Source organism: Pelecanus crispus, chromosome 10, assembly GCF_030463565.1.
Source record: "Pelecanus crispus isolate bPelCri1 chromosome 10, bPelCri1.pri, whole genome shotgun sequence".
In the NCBI taxonomy this organism is placed as follows: Eukaryota; Metazoa; Chordata; class Aves; order Pelecaniformes; family Pelecanidae; genus Pelecanus; species Pelecanus crispus.
In genome coordinates this window covers 42,801,409-42,823,543 of record NC_134652.1, presented here as the reverse complement: position 1 = coordinate 42,823,543, position 22,135 = coordinate 42,801,409, and the positions used below count along the sequence as shown (strand labels likewise).

At 49.6% G+C, this 22,135-nt stretch overlaps 1 protein-coding gene across 1 annotated transcript in view; it reads right to left on the bottom strand.

The window, feature by feature from the left end:
• Nucleotides 1–22,135, bottom strand: part of ASCC1 (activating signal cointegrator 1 complex subunit 1) — a 38,214-nt gene that overhangs the window by 7,534 nt on the left and 8,545 nt on the right. Inside the window, exons 6-9 of the mRNA XM_075717373.1 lie at nt 16,813–16,949; nt 14,531–14,650; nt 10,471–10,595; nt 8,526–8,605 (exon numbers count right to left, since the gene is read on the bottom strand). Coding sequence (XP_075573488.1) covers nt 8,526–8,605; nt 10,471–10,595; nt 14,531–14,650; nt 16,813–16,949 — 462 coding nt within the window. The remainder of the gene's footprint in view (nt 1–8,525; nt 8,606–10,470; nt 10,596–14,530; nt 14,651–16,812; nt 16,950–22,135) is intronic.

Here is a 22,135-nt window from a genome sequence, read left to right as displayed (position 1 = left end):
GCAATGGAAAACTGTTGGTAAAAGAGGGACCTCAAGGGCCAGCCTGCCTGTGCCCCGTTTCGGCTTTGCGGATTTGTGCTACCAACACGCCGCTGTTCTACAGAAGGCTGTTACCTCCACAGCACGAAAGGGCAGAAGCTGCCCCAGTTCCCAGGCTGCAGTACGTGCTGGCAGAGCTCCTTCTTCCTCGTCCTGTGAAACGCACCAAAACTCTTTCCGTTTCCGACCTAAACTCCCCCCCAAAACTACGACAGACAAACCCCAACCCAAATCCCGTGGTGGCTCCCAGAAGATGAGACACAACCGGGCAACATGTCAAGATCTGGGGAGGTTGTTCAATGAATAGATTTTTTTTTTTTTTTTTTTTTACCCCCTTCTATTTTCAACTTTGAAAGTATGTTTTCTGAAACAGTTTGGTGCCAAAAAAAGAAATATCTGATTCCTGTATTATTCACTCTGGACACCACTCCGCCAATGATTATCTGTCAGAGGTTTAATTGTGTTTGGAGGCTTGCCAGCCATAACGCACAAGAAGCGCAGGAAAAGCAGGTAGACAGGCACTCATCCAGAGAGGCGGCTCTTCCCGGCATTCCCCACCTCCTCTCCCAATTAGCAACTGCTTCCTTTCCATGGCTTTGTAAAGGACCGCCGGCCGGGGAACCAACACCTTCCCTTACCGCATCAAGTCCTTCCACCCAGATAACGCGAGGAAAGAGCCCTTCCCTCTCGTTTTCTTTCAGCCTCTGCCAGGTTTTAAAAGGTGGCAGCAGAGGCCCTTTCACCTCATTTCCCTTAGGAACAATAAAGCATGCAGACTTCAGGAGGGAGAAAATCTGGCTGTAAAAGTCCCAGCAGCCTATCTTTTGGGAGCGCAGCTGATCTGTATCATAAGCAAAGTGCTAACTCCTTTATCGTTCGCTTTCAGCTTGCTACTGCTCGAGTCATTTATACCCGCAAGCTTTGCCGTGAACCGCCAAGACCCGAAATTACAAACAAGCGGGCATCTTGGGCTCACACGAGCCCAAGAGGGGATCCAAGCCAGCGGTATCTCCTCAGAACACAGGAAAAAGCCTTCCGACTAAATCACCGGTGCCGTCCCTCGGAAAGCAACAACAATATAACCATCTCTATCTGGAAAAGCACCACCAATATAAGAGCATGAAGCACGTATGGAGTTTGGGGAGAAAGATCCTAAGCATATACGATGGGAGGTTTCTTTTTTATATTTTTATTTTACTGAGCCAAAGTAAAGGCCACATAAATGCCAAGAAGCTTTTGGTATCTTCGCAAATGCCATCTCATAGGTGTTTTGCCTATGTTTCACGCAGTAATCATAAAGCGACAGGCTGAAGAAAGGACCCAAAGAGGCCATCGGCTCCACCGTCCTCTCCTTCCCCAAGGCCGCAGGAGCTCATTGCTGACAGATCCTGGAGCAACGCCTCCGCTCCCTCCAAAGAACCGAGACCCCCATTCCTCCCGCTCCTCTAGGCCAGTGCTTCACTACCCTTCCCATTACAAAGATCCTCCTAACACCTCCTTTGAACCTCTTGCTGCAATTTAAGCCCATTATTTCTCGCCCTACCATCGAGTATGGATGATAGAGTATCCGCTGCTGGCAAAAGCTTTCACATGCTTAAAGAGTTCTTCCTATGTGTTGTCCTCCTCCTTACCTTTATTAGCCTCAAAACAAGGCTCTACGTCTCTCAGTCTCAGCTCGCAGACATTTTCTAGCCCTCCGATTATCTTATTGTTGCCTTCTGGGCTCTTTGCACCCCTCCATGGTGCCCAAAACTGGGCGAGTACTTCAGCTGGGGGCCGAGTGCTAAGCAAAGCCAGAGGTTTACTTTACAGACATTTGCCCCTCTCTTTTATTTCCACAGGCCCACTCAGCTGGGTTGTGCTCTGGAGCAGTCCCCCATAACCCAACCCCAGTCCGTGGGGCTGGTATCGAGGCGGTCCTCCATCCTGCCGCGATGCCACCGCTCCCTCCTGGACCTGCCTTTGTTCGCAGCAGCCCATTTGTTTCCGCCCGATTTCTCAAAATCATTTGGAGCTCCGTTTCCTCCTACTAACGTGTGCGATTTTCCTGCCTCTCCCCAGCTGGGTTTCATCTGCAGACCTAAGAGGAGCATGCTTCATACCGTCCATAACACCCTCCTGACCTCCACGGGTGGGAAGGGTACGAGGTTTCCAGCTGAGCTCTGCGAACGTGGAAGCAGCCGATCCTTCTCCTCTGACTGCTGCCATGTGAAAGCTCAGCTCTTCATCAAACTGGAGCAAAGCCACCTCAGCTGCCAGAGGGCGAGGCAGCAGTGGGGAGCATGACACTCAGCAACAGTCTAAATTAATCTGTCAGGCCTGATTTCTCGCAAAGAAAACTATTTGGGGCCAGAGGCAGGCCTTTGTTCAGCTCAGATCCTCTCCCTCCGAGGCCCCCCCCTCCTTCACATGCCAAATCTAGAGATGCTGCTGCCACTGCCATACTGCAAAACCTTTGCCTTAGCTCAGGGTTTTGGGTCCGCTCCCCCCCTCGCCACAAATCCATGAAAATTCATGTGCTTGAGGAAATCAAACCCTAGTTGCTATGGTGAAAGGCATTCTGCAAACTAAGAAACAAATACAAGTGGGACATTTGGAGGTTACCGGATTTTTGCACATCTTTCAGACAAGAATAAAAAAAACCTCCGGCACATTAAAGGCTCTGCTAACTTCCCAGACCCTGCTACGCCTCAAACATGAGGGATTTACAGTACAACTTGTTTAAGGAAATTAATAATCAAGCACTGCGTTTCTCCAAAGAAGCCTCATCCCCATGACTCCTAGCACTGCCTATTATAGCAAAGGCAGCAACAGTTTTTAAGAGCTGGGCTTTGGCTTTGCTACAGAGATGCCAGGAGGCTTGAGACGCATCCGGGAATACTAGGACAAGGAGCTCCCATCAATGTGACCTACTCACTACGCTCTCCAAATCACTAAGAGGAGGAGCCCAGCTATGGAGCCAGTAAATTAATTCGGACGGACCCGGGAAATTATCCAGCAGAAGGGTCACGGCACCTTTGGGATGATCTGCCTACTTTTGCTAATCAATGTGTTCGTTCTTTTTTTTTTTTTTTGGCACTTAATGTGCTGGGTCCCTGTCTTCTATTAAGGCGCTGCTGTAATTCAACCCCTGCCAGCTCCACCGAGAAAAACCATCCTCTTAAGATCAAAGAGGTGATGCTGTCTTGGCTGGCTGCTGGCAGAACAGCGGTCTCAGGGAAATGAGGAGGTGGGATGCCCACTGGGTGGGAGGCAGAGGCACCCACAGCACCTCCAAAACGGCTGAGCTGCTGGGCTGGAGGGGACTGCGGCAGGGCCGGGGGGCACAGAGCAGCGCACCGCAGGCAGCCCTGCCAGGAAGGGGCAAGGGGATTGAGAAACTTTATAACCCTCTCAGCAAATCCTCCCTCTTGCAGCACTCACGGTTCCTGCTAAAATTAAGTCAGAGAGGTGCTGAGCACCTCTAAAAAAAAAAAAAAAAAAAGAAAGAAAAAAAGAGGCTTCTCCCCTTTACAGTAAGGTCACCAAATGGATCTCTGTCACACGCGGCCAAGTTAGCACAAACCTTCTGGGCTCCCTGCACTGCGTTCTCCTCAGCGCGACGTCTCAGCCTTCTCTCAATACCTCCAATGCCGCCTCGTCGCTCTGCTCCGAGGCCCAAACACTCCAGCAAAGATACGCTCCCTCTATTGTCTAGTCTGATTTTTCAAATGCCGCTTGAGATTCCTGTTTCACCGAATGCAAATAATGTGAATAAGCCTTTTTTTTTCCTGAAGAATATCATTCGTAGGAAAGCATTTTCCTGGCAACCCCAATTTAATCTCCTTTTTTCCCCAAGATCATACAGTCTCGTCTGCTCAACTGCCACATCCTCCCATCCCACTGTTGCTCTAATTGTGCACTGCTGACCCCCTCAATCGTTTCAGTATCTCTCGATAATGGCAGGATCAGAACCGAAGGCAAAAATCCTCTCCTCTGCAAAGCAGCATTACAGCCTTTCATTTCTGCTTTTGATTCTTCTGTAAAAGTGAGGCGAGGAAAGCAGTGGCTTATTTCTGATACAGTGATGTTGCACCACAATCTCTTATTCAGTCTGTTCTCACCCCAGTGGATTTTTGTTTGGTATTTTTAACTCTAAACTTTCCAAGCAGCCACCTCCTGTTTGGTATTTGTTCCAGTTGCCAGTCCTACTTCGGATATATACCTTTATCACCTCGCTGAGGATAGCAAGGTGTTCTTACCCTTTCTGAACACCGGGTAGTCTTGATCTCACCTAACGCAGGTTCTTGGGCCCTTTGATTTCACCTCAGCTTAAAAATACACTGGGAAAAGACTCTGTCTCCTTAAATACACTACTAACTAAAAGTTACAGAGGAAAGGCTTGGGTACCGATGGCTGCAGAACACGAGAAGCACTCCTCATCTGCAAGCGGAGTTGGTAAGGGTGGCTCTACACAGGGGCAGACATTAATTTGTTTAGCGCTTGCTGGGTTTGGGTATTTCGAGGGGTTCGGGGGTTTATCCCGGACAAGATTTTTCTTTTTCCTTGTATCTCTCTATACGGCCCTGCATCAAATGTCTTAAACTGAACCACTGCACGCCACAACCACTGCACTATTCTCACCCAGCAAGGTGAAAATGATAACAGAGAACACTACCAGGCTTGTTTGCTACGATCGGCTCTCCGCTAGCCCCGGTGCATCAGTCAGTAAACGCACTTTCCCCCTGCTCCAAGTGAAAGCAGATACGGTCCCATAATTTAATACCCTGTATGCAGGCTTCAGAAGAGAAGGAGTCTCGTCGAATTACACCTTGTCCGACCTAGAAGCCCTGCCAGAGCAGTTCCACAGCCTGGATGCTCTGCTCCGGCTGCCGGGCCAGGGCACGACAGCCTGTGTCACTGCCTCGACTGATCCAGTTCCCAGTCTTGCATCCCAGCTTAAAGTCTCCCCTAATGCCCTAAGACCTAAGATGTGCAGCTTTCCGCTGTTCTACCTCAGTAGCTGTTCCCTCAGTATTTAATCTTGTAAGCTGCTAATGCACAGATCTGTGCCAAGCAGCGGGGTTCGTCTTTTTCTGTCCTCAAAATTTGCCTCCCTCTTGTTTGAATGGGGCAGAGACCACCCTTTTATTCCTCAGACCTGAAGTCAAAAATCATTCCATTTTAACCCAGTGAGAGTCCAGGTGGTCTTCTTCCTACTGTAAGCCGTCCTTTCCTTTAAAAGTATAATAGAAAATTTTGGCCAGGTGGTACCTTCGCATTTCTTTGCATTTTTATTTACTCACCACAGCCTTCGTTTTTTCACTAAGCGAAATAAATAAAAGCCCGGAGGCAGCCAAGCCTGGTCTCCGGAGATGGAGGCAGCTGCCCCAGCCGCCTCCGTGCCAGGGCTGCGTCGCTCGGCCAGCTGCGACACAGGGCACTCAGCCACCGCCCGGGACACAGGAGGAGGCAAGGCAGAGGGGCTGCCAAACCAGCCAAAAAAGCCAAAGCCCGGCCACCCACCTGGCCCGACCCTTCTCTCACGGGGAAGGAGCTGCCGCTTTTTTTCATCCGTGAATTCTGTCCCCTCCCCTCCGCTCTCCAAGAGACGATCCACTTGGTTCCCGACCAGAGCTACAGCTTGCTGCGTGACTCGGACGATCAAAGGCGTTGATCAGCTACCCACTAGCCACCCCAGAAGAAATACATATTGCTCCGTATGAAGCGGTTCATAGAGCATCCCCAGCTTCTTGGGACTAGACTAGACAAGCACAAAGCTCAAGCAGCTAGCACTTTCGTGGGAGACGCAAATCGCTCAGCTGCTGGGGCATATACTCCCTTGGGCTTTCAGCACCAGCTAGGCCAGGGAGCCTTTTCCATGGATATTCTTCAAGACAGAAGTAATTTAAACTCCCGAACGCAACTCATCCTACAGGATCTATTTTCTGAGCCGTGTGGGAAGGTACCGGCCTGCACAACCGTTTATTAGCACAAATAGGAGTGTATGTTTAACTCTGCGGAACGGGTAGAACAAAGGATTATTAAATAAAATTCCGATTAGTTCTGCTGAAAGCAAAATACCAGCTGGAGCCTGGGGTAACGCAGGCACGCTATCAGCAAACATGTGCTGCCAGCGCATCTGCACACACACCCGCCAGCTCTGACCACGGGGGAGCCTCAGGCTGGAAGAGCAGAACCAAGGCATCCCCGTCATGCTCCGAGCTCCGACAGCTCAGGTCCTGCCCTCTGCTCGGCAAAGCCTTCGGCCCGACAGCGCCGGTCAGAGCCGCGCAACGGGAAGGAGAGCGACGAAACCCCAGTTTGCCGACTCGACGCCCTCCCACCAGTAGCCGTGCTTTCTCGGCTTTCCGAGCGGGAACACCGGCACTCAACGCAGCTACTGCAGAGTCCCACCGCCTGGAAAGACGTGTGCGGCATATCGCTCTACCTGCGAGGGGACGGCGCCCGCAAGCCAGCCTGCCTAACTGCAGCCATATTCATTAACAGCCCGTCGTTTAGATCCCATTGCAAAAGTTAATGAAGCCACTTTGCGAGAGGGCAGCCTCCCTGAGCAGAAGATAAATAATGTATATAAAAGGGGGCTGGGAGGGAACCGGCGCATCCTTTGCAAGGTCATGCTAGAATGCATCAGTGGCTGGCTGAGGCTGGGCTCCTCTGGTAAGAAGCCCGGAGCTATTTATGACTCATGTAATTAATTAATGCCAACGGGCGTTCTGCTGCAGGCACGTGGGAGACCGAAGGGAAATACGAAGCAAGCAGGTTAGGAAATGGAGTGGAGGTGGGGGAGAAGGATGACATTTCTTGCGGTAAGACACGCTTTGAAGTAATTATCAACAGTCCAAACAGCCAGCAGCTCTTTTGGCTATCTCAGTACAAAAATCAATTAGGAGCCTCAAAAAATGCATCGGCTCATATTTCAAAGAGCAGCGAGAATAAGTAGCCATCTGAGGTAGGGCAGTTGCATTTCTAAGCGCCGCACGCCACCAGACCCACGGATCCTCAAGACCCCACGGTGTGGTCCACAAATGGTGTGACCAGTAGAGGGAGCATCGTTAATGCCTTCCAAATCGTCAATGTTTTTGGATGAGGTGCATTAAAGCAGACTGAGGGTTTGATTTTATGTCTCTCTAAAGTCCGAGGACAAGTTTAACAGATGCAAGAGAAAGGAGAAAAGGGCAAAGTGAAACGCGGGTGGACGCCTTGCAAGCTGAGTCCCTGCAGGCACCCAGGGCTCCCGACATCACCACCTTCCCGTTCTGGAGCCTAGCTCTCGGGCACCGGCAGCTAACCAAAACTCACAGATCACATTAAGAAAGGGACGTCGCCTGCGGCGTTCCTGCTTCAGTTTGCAATACTGCAGTCTCACATTGAACACTCAACATGTGGCGATGCTGAGTCACGACACCGCGCTTGCACAGACTGTTTGAGGACAATGAGAGCTTAACCTAATTTTGTCCCTTTGTTCGTCCTCTGCGCGGAGGAGATCAATCAGTTCCACTCCCTGCCTTCAGATCCCCGTGCATCCAGTGCCTAATATGTTATACAGCAAAACTGTAAACACAAATAAAACGCACCCTTTCCCTCCTCCAGTGCCCTGAAGTCCTACTGGGCTGTCCAACTCCCACCCAGCCTGCATCCTCTCTCACGTCTCTTTGTTGCCAGAATATCTCCTATCAGCTCCCAAATGTATTCATGCATTCTCCTGTCTCCCTCCTATCATAGCTGCCCGCAACAAATCCCCTCACGCAATGAAGATTGCAAATTTGCTTACAACCCAATGTTGCTTTGTGTTTCTGCTTCTCCGTGCTTGTCTTTTCTCTCTGGACACTTGCAGGGGCCAAGCACCACAGCATCAGGCTGACACTGCCATCTGGATGAGCAGCAGAGGCAGGCAAAGCCTGGGAGGCTGCAGGATGCTCCCCTTTGAGCCCTGCCCACCTCCACGGTCTGGGGGATCTTGCTTCCTACCCTCTGATCACTGCCAAAGCCCTCAGATCCTGGCTGGTGGGACTCCCTATCGCTGTTATTTTGCTGGAGCAAAACCATGCAAATCAATAGCAGGGCTTAAAAAAAAAAAAAAAAAAGAGTAAGTGAAATGGCAGTTGGTTTTAGTTTCATAAATATATATGAGTGAGTAGAACAAGAGCAACAAAGTACTCCTTTTTGGTGGGCTGAGAATCGACACGAGCCTGAGTCTCCAGGGTAAAACACGAGCAAAATAAACGACAACATGAACACCCACTTAGCATTCGTGCTACATACGCCTGATCTGAGCCTCACCAGCTTTAAGAACGCTTCTGTTAAATACTGTAATGCTCCCAATTACGAGTGATCTGGATTATTTCTTTTCTAAACAGATTTCCCCCCCTCCCTGGGAGATCCCATAAGCCTAAGACAAAAGCAGTCTTGAAGAGGTGTTTCAACCTCTTCTGGCTATACAATATCCACAGCTGGCTCGATTTCCCTAACTGTTTCATACTGACCTTGAGGATATTTCGGCCATTAAACGACTCCCGTTCCTTGAAAGATGATTTACCAGTCATTGTACTGTTTCGCTCTTCAGCTGTAAAGAGAAAAGCCACCACCAGAATGAGCTTCAGATGGGAGAACTGTGTGTGCTGTACTTCACCCCCCACTCTCTCCCTCCCCAAAGTCAGCTGCCAGCTAACAAACCATCTTTGCCCAGTTCTTGCTGCAAAAACACTTCCACTTGGGTTTGAAAGAGAACAAGGCTGAACACACAGGCATCGGTGCCTTTATCGGGATTCACCTACGTTACCTGGAGGAAAGACCCTAAATCATAGCTGCTGCTAGGGCGATTCTGTGCAACACATCCCCTTCTCTCTGGCCGGTTTTAATCCCACATCCTGCCAGGGTGAGAGTCAGCAAGCGCGAGCGCTTGGCATGGCCTGGAACAGCACCAAACACCAGGCTGAGCACGCGAGCACGACACCAGGCACGATCCGGCCAGCACCTATACGAACCTCTGCTGCCTGCTCCGGGAAGCACATACGTGCGGTGTGCATGCTTCTGCGGGGCGGGCACGCAGCCACACACACGCAGACATTAAGAATAGCAACCTAGGCCTATAGCAACTGCCAAATGCCTACGTCTTAGATCCATTTCCCCAGAGCATGTCTGGATTTTTATACAATCCCTAAGTACATGATCTGTTCTTTCCACAGGACCTCTGCCTCGCTCGGTGAACATATTCAGTATTTCTTCTTCATCTCCAGCATTAACTATGAAATCCTACTCACACCTAGCACGCTATTCAAACCCTGTATTGAATACAAAGCGACTTCTGTGGCTATCTGTGCAATGCTCTCACCATCGTGCCTGAATGCCTCACACGCCTCACGGGGCTGTTTAGAATATAGACTCGTAACAACGCCAGACGCAGCTGCCTGCGCGCCTCCCCTAACAGAGAGCCACATCAGCACTTTGGGCTTACATTCTCGCCCATTTTCAGGGCTCACTTTGAGAGAGCTAAGCCCCATCTTTTCAGGGTATGCTTATCTGACTTCAGTAGCAGTCATCCCCAAAGCCTGCCGCTGGGCGCACAGAAAACCGTAACGCAAACCATCTGCTGTTATCGCTGTCCGTACAGAGACTCACAGAGGCAGCGACTGGAGAATACTTGACATAACCTATCGGCGTTGCACAGAGGCCGCTACGCCGCAGAAAGCTAGGAGAAGCTTTAGTGCAGCGCCGTCAGGGCTTGCAAACTACACGCCAGTGCCAGAGCGTATGCGTGTTTGCACACGGAGAACAAGGCTGTAATATACTGCCCCTCCCTAAAGGCAATGCATCTGAGGCTGCTTTATAAAGTAACGCGATAAGAATGATGCTACAGACTGCTAGAGCAGACAATCTTTTGGCAGAGGCAGCAGACACTATACACCCAATAATAGCTCATATTCAGCCCCGTAGCCGCCTGAAGCTGATATAACGAGAATAACGCTGGAATCGCGTTCCTAAACCGAGGGGCAATCTTTAACTTGACCAAAGAGGATCACGTTTTCATCTTGTTTAAAGGTCAGCACAGTGCCTCGAGTTGGTACTGAATTTCACTTTAATGTTGGGGTACAGAGAGCCCGAGACCTCCCATGGTACTTGAATGCATTCCTCTCTGGCCCAGATCTTAAGAGTGCTGCTGGCTGATAGTGCTTCTGAAGCTATGACAAAGCATCTTAGAAAAGATCCAGAAAGCGCTCAAAGCATGCCAGCCGTCTCCAGCTCTGCTGATTGCTTTTTCATCGTCTTCTGGGTTTTATTTAGTGACATCCCCCCACAACCTTGTAGGTGTTTTTGAGATTAAGAAAAATCGCAAAATTTAAAAAAAGAAACACAAAAGCCAATAAAAGCATTTTCCCTTCAGAGGTACTACTTTAAATGCATTTATCAGTAAGGACGAGGGATACGCACCACTTGGATCTTTCCTGAAGACGGTGTTCATGACCGTAGCATGCAGTTTCACCCTATCCCACTCTTTAAGCATCAGGCCGGAGGCTACAAACCTTTCCACCAGTTGATCAGCAATCACCTGCAATCTGGGAAGGCAAAACCAGAAAGAACAGAGCAGTGTAAACCAAGGAGAAACCGCTGCGTCGTCAGCTTTTTGCTTTTCAGCCAGGGAGGGCAGCATATGTGAAATGCAGTCTCTGAACACGCACGGTGAAAGGGAGCTAGTCTCTGATGGAAAGCAAAGAGAGCCATCAGGGTTCAGCTCTAACGCAAAAAGTTCTGGCTGTTTCGCAAAGCTTCCTCGGTGATCACTTCTGCTGCAAATATTCCATGAAGAAGGGCAGATTTAGCATAGCAGAGAGCTTGTTCGCAGTGACAGATGTTATTGGGACTTGAAGGACGCATCTTGCTACTGCCAGGAAACACAATGTGACTCTCCTTACAAATGCTAAAATCTGCAGACCCCCAGGGGGGCTTAGGCACCTTGACTCTGGGAGGACCTGCTCCGGTCAGGGACTGCGACCTGTACGGTGCACCTGGCCAGATCTCAGACCCTCTCTGTTCCAAATAAGCACCCCAGTCACTGGGCTTAATTTCTGGGAGAGCCCAGAAAGCGGTGACAGAGGGCACAAACCCAGACAGCACATCCTGGTGAACGCTCCGGCTTTGGAGCTGCTGAGCAAGCAGAATCAAAGGACTTCTTGCCACCGTCTCGTCTGGCCTCAGTCGGAGATGAAAGCGGCTGCAGCTGCCGGGATCGGCGGGCAGACCTGTCCTAGGATAGGCAGCAGGAGCAGGCAGGTGATCAGAGCAATGCACTCACGTATCCTGTGTCTAAAGAGCTGAAGGAACTTCCAGGCTGCTGCTGTCCCCCACAAAACGTCGGCTGTGCCTGAGCGTTACCAAAAGCAGCAAGAATGTGCTAGAACAAGAGCGTCCTGTCCCCGAAAACAAAGCAAAAGGCTATTACTCTATGCGGAAGAATTTGGGCTTCTCTCACCACGTCCAAGGGTTTAGACAGCTTTCTGCTCCACCAGGTCCCACAACTGTGGCGTCTCAGCTGCAGCAGGAGAGGCAGAGCGTGGCCTCTCTGAGGCTGGCCCCCAGAGCCCGGGGCTGCCGCGCTCCCCATGCCAGCTCCTACCCCACCGCCCGTTTTGTACTGCCCCTCACGGGCTGCCAGCCCCCATGTGACGATTTCAGGACTCTCAAACTACCAATTGTCATGGTTTTCTACCACTTTCTGGCTTTACATCAGTGATTTTTAAAATTAGCAATGACAAAGATTAAATGAATATCATTACAGACAATACTAAAACAAATTAACAGAGAATAGCTCAAGTGAAAATGGTGCTTTATTACGTTATAAAGTTAATCAAGGAAATAAAACAAATTAGAATGAATTATAATGGAAATTATTTGCCATGCGGGAGGCATCAGAGCATGATCCCTCTCTCCGTCTGAGCCATTATATGCGCAGAAGGGCTTGCCAACCCCTAATTCTGTCTGCAGTTATGCAAGCTAAGTCAGGGTAAATCAAATCTCCTGCTTTATAGCATAAGCTGATCAAGATCATCCAAAGATCAGGAAGGAACTCCACCCCTCAGCCATGCCAGGAACTACACAGAGCTAGCAAGATGCCTTGCATGAGACAGGAAGGCACACACCTCTCAAACACAGGCTGCAGCAGTCTGATTACATGGCTGCCGCTCTCCTCTAGTATTGGCCTTGCAGCTGAGAAACTCTGCTTTCTACCTGCTTTCCCCATTTCCCTGAGCAAAGCACAGCAGGTTTTAGCGGGCAAGAGGTGCGCGGAGGTGCTCAGCAACGATCCGTCTAGCAGACCAGAAAACAAAGCAGTTTTCTGGAGGGATCACCATTTGTCCGCTCTTTACAATCACCGTTTGGCCAACGCTCTGCTGGAATCTCAAAGGAAGCAAAAGAAGCTTTCACTGCTCTCCATCAACGCAGAAATATCTTCTTTCCCCTCTGCAAAGCTAAATGTTTTCTGGATGCTTGCTAACAGTTAAGGTGCTATATTAGGGGAGAGATGCCAGATAAATTAATTTGCAAGTGAGGACAGGACCGGCCTGGGCCAAGGATAAAAATTTAAAATCGTTTGGCCCTCTCTGAGCACGCTGCTATGCAAAAAGTGAAAAAGGTGTTGCGGAAGAGAAGTCTGGCAGCCTCCGGGTGCCGTGCGAAGCACGAGATCTGGGTTTGCTCAAAACCTCAGCTAATAGGTCTCTGTGAAGGGCAGAGGAGACATCAGCCCTTTCTCGGGGAGGTGGGTGGGGGTGGTTTTCAGTTTCAAGGCAAGGTGGATTTGGAGACCTCGTTTCTCTCCCCCGCCAAAATCGGCTCTGCCACCCCTAATGCACATCAGCATTTTCTACTAGCATTACGGCGAAGCGGGTTCTCACCGAAACGGACACGGCTGGCATCCGAAGCAGACCGCAGGGCTAGCACCAACAATTCAAGTTGTCTCCAGATGCAGGCAGACATCGCTGCCTTGCTTTAGGCCCTACTTATGCTCTACAGGATTTCTCTACCCGCTCCTCAGGTCACAGACGTATTTTCAGATGCAAGCAGACTCGCAAAGCACTGCACCTCAGAGATGATCCAGAGCTCGGTGACTCAAGAGAAAAGAGGCCCCGTGCCTCAGCTCTTAGAGCTGACACTTCGGACGCCTTCTACAAGAAACCCACTGAAGAGCATTTGGGTCACCCGGTGTCTGCCTCCATCTTGTCTTTCTGTGTGCCTTGTTTCTCCCTGCACTTCTCTTCTGTCTCCTGGCTGATCTCTAGCTTGTCCTGGTTCTCCACCCACCCCATTTGTTTTATCTCACCTCTTTCAGGGTAGGACAGACTTCAAAGTGGAAGAGCCGAGAAGAGGAAAAGACTTCAGCTCCTACTGCCTCCCAGCAATTCTTACATTTTCATTTTCCCACCCATTTCCTTATCCCACTTCCGATCTCTTACTTCAACACAGCCTCCAAAGTGCGGTTTTAAGCAGGGGCCCCCCCTTGTCTCCTCAGCCCTCGGGGAAAGAAGATGCCAGAACATCTCCTTTCTTCCCTGAGCCAGTCCCTGCTCACAGCCTCCCTCCTGCAGCTGCACTGCTCCGTGCTCCCCTGCTAGTTCCTGCTGTCCTCTAGCAACGGGAACAGACACAAAAGGGCAGTGCTGCCAGAAAAAGAGAAGGCTAAGGCTCAGGGAGAGAAGGCTAAAGCTCTTTTGGCCACTCCCCTACTCCCTTCCGCACCCATCTCACAACCGGCAGCACAGAGTCCAACAGCTCTTACATTTCCTCGGTCTTCCAGAAAGCACTAAGAGAAAAGACGGTGCTGCCGCTGGTGACGTACTTGTCAAAAACGAGATGGAGGAAGGTTGTCCAGACCCCGCTACATCCCGGGCAGCACCATTTGTAGAGCTAAAGCCATCAGCCACAGCGGCAAACACACGCACTGACACCAACCAGGCTTCGAGATTTCACACCAGCTGCTCAGAAGACAGACGTTTCACACCCAGCGCCTGTTCCGGGCTGCTTTACAGACACAAAACCCAACTCTACAACCAAGTCATGCTTTTCTGAGGACCTTGTGGTGTAACTGGGTTTTAAGAACAATTAAGTGCTGCAGAATATGCCAGATTAATCTGGATTGCAGGTTGGGAACTAGACAGCAGAGGCCAAGTTGTCCTGCCTGCTAAGTCATCTCAGGAGTATCTCCTTGGCCATCTTATCACCGCGCAAGCCATGACACCATTATTCAATCTGACAGCCTGCTACAGAAACAAATGACATCTTTCAGCCGCAACCACCGGTGACTGATTTAAAGAGCAAACACATCACTGCCCTAACCGGTTTAGGAAGCACGAATGACTTCATCTTCCTGACTGCTGGCCCAAGGACTGCTAGCAGTACCCACCAGCTTCAGATGGCAGAGGGTTTCTCCGGCACACCGCTACTGCTGCCGCGGCACATCGAGGAGGAACGAAGGAAAAGAGCTGAGGGAACTCACCTGTCCGAGCCATCCTTCATGTGGACTTTGGCATAAAGGACGTCCGTCATGGCAGGGTCATCGTTCATGTACTCCACTCCTGCCACCTCCACGGTCAGGGGCTTGCCTCCAGTGATTTGGCTAAAATGTGAGAAATCCCTTACGTTAAAAAGCAAAACATCACATCTGCTTTTGAAATACAACGCATAGTACTCCTCGTGCACACACTAAATATTTGGTTTTACTAAGGGAATGACGTAAAAAACATTTTTTGCTATAGTCAAACACAACTTTGAGGTTAAGCGGGACTTAAATGCTATACAGACTATACGGGGCAGTGAACTCCACCGAGGAGTTCTTTTCTTTCCCATATCTTTCAGGTTCTTTGCACTGAAAAAACGCAATCACAAAAAAGGCTCCCTGATTTCTATTGTCTCATCATCTCAAGAAATACCGTAAAAACATTTAAACTCATATATTCAGTGTTTTAGACACACATTAAGTCAACTTGTTAGCGTTCACAGGCCATCTCAACGCAGAGATCTCCATTTACATTTCAGAAAACGCATTGGCGATAAAATGGTACAAGTTTTCATTCCAGAGAAGCTCCTGCCTTCCCTGTGAAGAGAGTGATCGTGACACAAAGTCTCCAGCTTGTTGATTTTCGCTGGAAAAAGTACTCGACACAGAATGCAGTTTTAAGTACATTTCAACATCCATTTACGAATGCTGGAAGTAAATAGAACTGTTTTAAAATCAAACCGAAAATGCGTGCAGGATATAATATGCACTCCCACACCTGCAAACATACTGTGAAGTGTATCTGCTTCCAAGCACGCCGCCTCCTTGCCTCTACCACCAGAACATCTCGGGGAGGCAGGGTGCCGCAGCGAAAGCTCCCTGTGAGTAAGTGCCATTGTCTCATTTAACGCCGAGGTCTTGCGGAACGTACAGGGAGTGTCTGGGCAGGCAGAAGTAATAAACACGAGTTAACAATGTGAGCGTGACTTTGCTCTAACCTTGCTCGCTTCTCTTCAGCCTGCCCTAGAGACTGCTTTTGAGATTCTCAGCGAAGCTTCCCAGGTGGAATAAGGAAAGCGTGAGTTCCCCTTCCAGTAGGTACAAGTACACTGCCATGCACGCGGGACCGAGAGCGTTCGAGGCCGCGTATTCTAAAAAGGGTCAAAGAGGGCACATCCACCTTCACGTGGCCCTGCCTGCATTTAGAAAAGTAAGTGATCGCCTAATGAAGGTTTCTGTGGGTGGAAGGGAGTCTAAATTAATTTTCAAAGTATATTTATTTGGGTACGGCAGGGGAAATAACCTAAAGGTTACATTTGAGTGTTGATTCCCCCTCCACTAAAGGAAATGGAGGGTAGAGATTTTGTCTGCTTCAGTTCAATCCACTTAGGAGGAAGCTGGCACTTCCCAAATACTGCAGGCAGAGCCTTCCCCTGGAAACGCACTTGCATTTCTGTTCAACAGCTGACCAACTGGAGCCGCCGTTTTAAAGGCAGAGGCATGAATTTTGGCCGTGCATTAATTCCCATAGATACGAGCTGGCACAGCGTGGCTAATGCTTCGTGCGCCGAGGCAATAAATAAATAAAAATCAAGGATCCGTGCTCTATGTGCAAAGGATTTGCAGAAATAAATAAATAAACCCATCCCTCGGGCCATCTCCAATTTCTAAGCTGAACAGAGATAAGCTAATTACAGCGTCATTCAACCGCACTTGCGGTTAAAGCCCTAACATCTGCAGCTCGGTGTTAACGGGCAGCGAGAAAGCCCCGGTCCTGGAGCAGCACTGAATGTTTCAGGCTGATTACTCACACGGCTCGCGCTGGCTTCCCTGCACACAGCTCCCCGCATCAAAAAATGCATGTCAAGGACACCTCAGCATCTGCTCTGAGGCAGGAGGGAAGCGGCGTGCCAGAGCCCACTGCAGGCAGCGCGCGAAGGTAGCGGAGCTCATCCCTCCCTCTGCAGCAGGCAGGGGACAACGGCAAGAATCGCTCGCACAGAAATAACGGGGACGCGTGTGAGAGAAAGAAATGAGTAGAGCAGGTTTTCGGGGAATGCTGAGGGTTTGAGCTGAGCTGCGAGATTGCTGTTAAGACTCTTTGTGACTGCTTGGTGATTTCTACTGCTCCCACCTGAAACGTTTCAGCCTTTTTCTAAATTTCTAGAGTTGAGATAGACTATTGAGCTGCTTTTCTCTTTGCTGTCCCCTGTCAAAGACAGCTTGCTGCTTTTCCCCCACTCGTGCCCTTGGTGATGACACATCCCTTTTTTATCACTTACTCCACAAAGTCCTCTTTGCATCGCTGTAGGAGGTCACACGCTTTCCGGATCTCTTGCTCGTTCAGAAGTACCAGCGTCCCAAGAGTCAGGTGAAGCTTTGCAGGGTTCTGGAACAGGCTGCTGCTGACCCCGTGATCCTACAAATGAGTCAATCGATCATATACAGGTGTCTTATCTCATCCACACACCTTCCCCCCGCCTCCATCGGAGGGATGAATACTACAGAGAACAGGTACCAAGCCGCTGGCATCAAAACTTTTATCTCTGCACCACCGGTTGGGCTGGTAGTGACTCGAAGTTGAAAAGAGTAACAAAATTTCCCAGGCTTTGCAAGCAAGCGAGCTCAGCCCAGCAGGCAAGGCGCAGCCCCCCGCCGCATGCACGCAGGCTCCCTGCCTGCCTTTTCGTCGGAGCTGCTGAACGGCAGCCTGGAAGTTCGTTACGACAGGCTCTAACTCAGGACCCAGGAACAGCGGCTCTCACTCCTACGGGGTTTCAAGAGGAGACTTCCACAGCTGTCAAAGCGGCAGCTGCCATCAGCAACAAACTCAATGCAAGTCAGCACAGATTTAAAACTTAAGTTCATTTTTTGTGCAATAAAGCTGGAACCAGCTGTAGTGACAAGCTCTAAATGGTCTCTAAATCCTGTCTAAACACAGGTTGCACCTCACAACACAAGCACAGCTCTGATAATTACATTTTTCTTGTTCCCATGTGCCCTATAGTTTGCCAAGATGAATTAAGTTTAAATTCCCTTTATAAGAAGAGTTACGTGTTGTTGCTGGGGAAGAACTGTTCCCAGGTGGAGCAGCGGTTACATTCAGCTTTAGAAAACATGCTCTTTTGTTGTAGGATATTTATAAAAATACCTTGAGGATGGTTAACACACCCATATTAAAACAATTATTTCCACTTAGTGGCCATTTCCCATCAGCACATTAAATAACCTCCACTCTTAACTCCAAAAGAAGCCAACACCACTTGCCAGGCCACTGCAGCCTTTTTCTGTCTGAAAAAAAAGTCCACTGACTGAGAATGACAGCTTTGAAGTTTCTAGCTACGCCTCAGAGTTTGAAATAAAACCTTTCAGATGTTTAAACACCGCAGTATCTCAGCCCGTCAGAGTTTAATGCCCCACATCTCACTCAGCATTTTTCATGTCTAATGACCGCATCCATACTCTTCTTTACAGCAGTGCTTATGGGCTGGACTAGAGACGAGCCAGAGGCTGGGGGCTTGCTCCAGCAGCCGCAGGCTGGCAAAATGTGGTGGTCCCCAGAAGAGGGAGGGCATTTTACTTTATTTTACTGCTAATTACCTTATTGCTGACTGAAACTCCAAATGGTAGCATGCTAGCAGTGGCAAAGCGGGCTGCAAACCTCAGCATCGTGAAACAAGCACAGACTTAACTATGCCAGGCACATCAGGAACAGAGGAAAGAGGGACGGCTCCATCTGACTTCTCCCCACCTTCCCTTCTCTGTGGTAAAAGCCTTTCGGCTGCCTTTAACTCGTACTGCTGTTAACAGGCGTGACAGGACATGATTTCTCTCCGTCAGCCTTTTTTCTCCAACGGTATCTGTAGCCAGAGGATATCTGGCCCATCACAAAACAACAGCTCGGGTAACAGAAACTGGGAGAAAGTTGGATTTCTCCTTGCCCTGGACAACCAGACGATGTCACTCCCACAGCGCGCACAGATGATGTACAGTAACGAGAAAGTAGTTCGCAGGTCAGGAAGCGAAAGCCCTACCCTCATTTTCTGCCCCAGCACGATTTGTACTGTAAACATCAACCTGCCCCAAAAGCAGCATTTTCCCCTGAGCTTTCCAACACCTGAGCGTGGGCTGACAGCTGACAAAGTGATGGCACGTCACCTCCGCAAGCCACGCTACCGCTGCTCCGGAGATTAGCAGGGAAGAGCAGTGCACAGCGAGCAGGCCAAGACCTAGATAATCTTCCTGGTTTACTCCCTAGTACTTCAGACGGCTTCTAAAAACCCTGCTTACACCCCTACTCTTTCGCAGGCCAGCAGATCCCACTTCTCCCACACGTAAAATAGACGCTACGTCAGAGGTAGCTCTCCCTGGAACAGGCAGTGTTTCTGCGGGCGTCTTAGCAGCCCTTTGTGGCTGGATGCTGCTCGCCGAGATGCAACGAAGCTTGAACCCACTTATTCTAATCCCAGATTATGATATGCTATCAGCAACCGCCGTGCTGCCTCACGGGAAGCCGCCCTGCCCAGCGGTACGAGCCCTCTGCAACCTCACCAGCAGGGCCAGACAACAGCAACGCAGAGCCTAGAAAGACGTGTTCATAACTAAGGAAAAACCACGTTCTCATCCAGGGAGAAGGAGCCCAAGAGCCGTGATCCTGTCAACAATTCTGGGGCTTTATGGACGTCTTCCAAATACCTAAGGAACCCTCCCAAGGTAAGCTACAACCGTAAGAGCAGGGCTGAGATTCAGCATCGGGGATGGGCGCAGGGATCCGCCGGGATCTAAGCCATGCTCTCCCGAGCCTTGCGCTCTCAGCAACAAGCTCCTCTGTCACCAGTTTGCTCCCCCGTGCAGCGGAAGGCAGGCACTCCTCATAGCACAAGTCGCAGTGGCTTGTGGCAAGCGGTGGCTTCCAGCCCTAATGAAAGCAGAGCACCAGATTAGGGGAGGCGAGGTGTCGCAGCAGGGAATCCCCATATTCTACAGGGGAATCTGAAAGCAGCGTATTTGCAGGAACTCGCTGGCAGACACAAACACATAAAACAGACTCTATCGTCTCTCTTAAAAATTTACTGTTCAAACCTGGGTTCTCTAGGAATGTACTGAGAGGCAGGAAGAATATCCCCTTTACGCACCGTCCGTATGCGATGACTGTCCATTTCAGTTTATGCCTCTCCCTGACACTGCCCTGTCATGGCCAAAAAAACAACTCATTTCCACTCAGCCTTAAAAATTCATTTTCTTCCTCCCTCTTGTTACTTAGACTGCTGCCTTTGCTCTCCTCCTTTAGAAGGAACACAGAAAGGGTTTTATCTGGAGCCTTCACCTCTCTTTGCAAAGCCCAAGCACGTTGTTCCTCCAAATCTAAGACCCTGTAGTAGGGAAATCATAGACCGCAATGCACTCCAGGCCTTCTATATGACAAGGCATAGGATCAAACTCCTTAGCTCTTCTTCCCTGGCTGCATCCCCTCTATCGTCTTAAGAGCTTCCAATACTTGCAGACAGCTTCATGGTTTTGTTTTTTTTTTTAATTAATAGCAGAATACTGCATGCCAGCTATATGCCCTCTCCCACCCTGATCCACAAACAAAGGAGCGAGCCAGAAAACCAGCATTTCCTCAGAACCGACTGAAGAGCTGCAGGCTGAAAAACCCCGCCCATTTTCTGTCCCTGCCACTCCGAGATATAATATCTCATTAGCAATGTTTGATATTTACAGGTTGCCATATATTACAGCAATCATATTTCTCTTCCGTGCTACATCTGCAGCCTGTTAAGACTGCAAACGCTGCGTTTGCACAGCCCTGAAAGACCCAACTGTGATTTTTCACGGCAGCGTTACTGCAAAGTCTCTTCCCTTTTCCACCTGCGTACTCAGACAGACGTTTCAGTCCTCCTCACTCTGACACCTACACGACTGTGCGAGGAGACTTCCAAGGTCATCCAGTCATCTGGACCTCTCACTGCACCACATCAGTAATGAGCCTGTCCAGGTGAGCCACCTCCCCACATTTATATTAAATTAGCCTCAAAAGAGTCTCCTCTCGGCCCTGCTTCACTGCCTAGCTGCCCTGACCATACAATAGCGTGAATGACACCTGAAGTATTCCGTATCTCAACACAAGGTTCGTCTCAAAAAAAGGCTTAAAGATGAAGAAAGAAAAAAAAAAAGTTAGAAAGCATATACCCACCGACATAACCCTATGCTATAAAATAGAAATGAATGGTTGTCATGGTAACTGCTTCAGAGAGAAATAGAGTCACTCACAAATGCTCAATGGCCAGAAGAAAACCTCAGACACGCACACCTGGTCCTTTCCCTTCCTTACCATTATTACCGAGCTTCATTCAAAGACTGGAGTTTACCTAATTCTGCCATGTTTCGCACCGGCAAATTGCAACAGGGGGAGAAGCGCACCGCTTCCGTCCCTGAAACCCGTTCAGATTTACTCCAAGTATCCTGAGAAATCCTGTTGCTTTGGACAAATCTATAAGCTCTCTTGTTGCTCGGTGAGGCACCGTTTTGAATTACTGTTTTTCATTACTGATGTGCTTTCTAGCAGACCCTGCTGTGAGATAAAGTGGTATTAGAGTGGCATTACCCGCTGGCGCAGTGATTGAGACACATACGGGGCTGCAATATACTCCTTGAACTAACAGGCAGCAACCTATCTAGAAACCCTTTTGCTAATACCAGGAGAAGGAAGGGCAGAAAAATAAAGCACCGTACATTCCTAGGCTAACGTACGCAAACCCCCAAATACCTGCCACTGACCGAATTCCACATTTCAAATGAAAAATGGAAACTCTAGAGCTGACGTAAGCAGTACCAGCAACATTTCAGGCCCTCCTGAGAGGCACAGGGCACTCAGCAGTGCTAACACGACGCTGCAGCTCCCAGGCCAGGGCACCTTGTGCCCACGCAGCGTGGAGAGCAGGAACTACAGCCCCAGACCTTCCGCCTGCACCCATATGGACGTGCCCTGCTGCAGGACAGCTTCAGCTGCCACCATTTTGGGAGGTTCCCGAAAGCACCTTGATGACTCGGCAGCAGCAAAAGGCATGCTATGTCTTGAGTGCCGCGCTTTCTCGGAGTTATTGCTATTACTGGCTTTAGGAGGATTCATGCCCGGGTGCTGGTTCTGAGTACGGTTCAAGTCTGAGGTTACTGAAAGGCAGAAGTAGATGTTAGGCTGAAATGTGTTCCCACGTGCACGTCCACGCGGCAGGATCCCTAACCACGAAGCAGAGCCTCACAGGACCCAGTGCCATCCAGACACAGAACAGAAACACTGTGAGAGGGACAGAAAGTCAGGCAAGAAGAAGAAAAATTAACATGACTAGCCTGGTCAGCAGTGATCTCGGCACTCCTCTGACCAAGGCTGGGTTTCTGCAGCCTTCCAGGACAAGGAGAACGCAAAGGTTTGCAGATGTTCCCAGGCAGCTCCTTCTGAATGTGACTGACAACACGGGAAAGCCCCACGATAAATTTATGAAAACGTTGCTAAGTGGATGGCAGACCTCCCTGCCTACCCAGGGATGCAAAGTGACACTTACCAGTGAGAAAGAGAAAAACAATGTGATGGAGACAGATCAGGAGGGG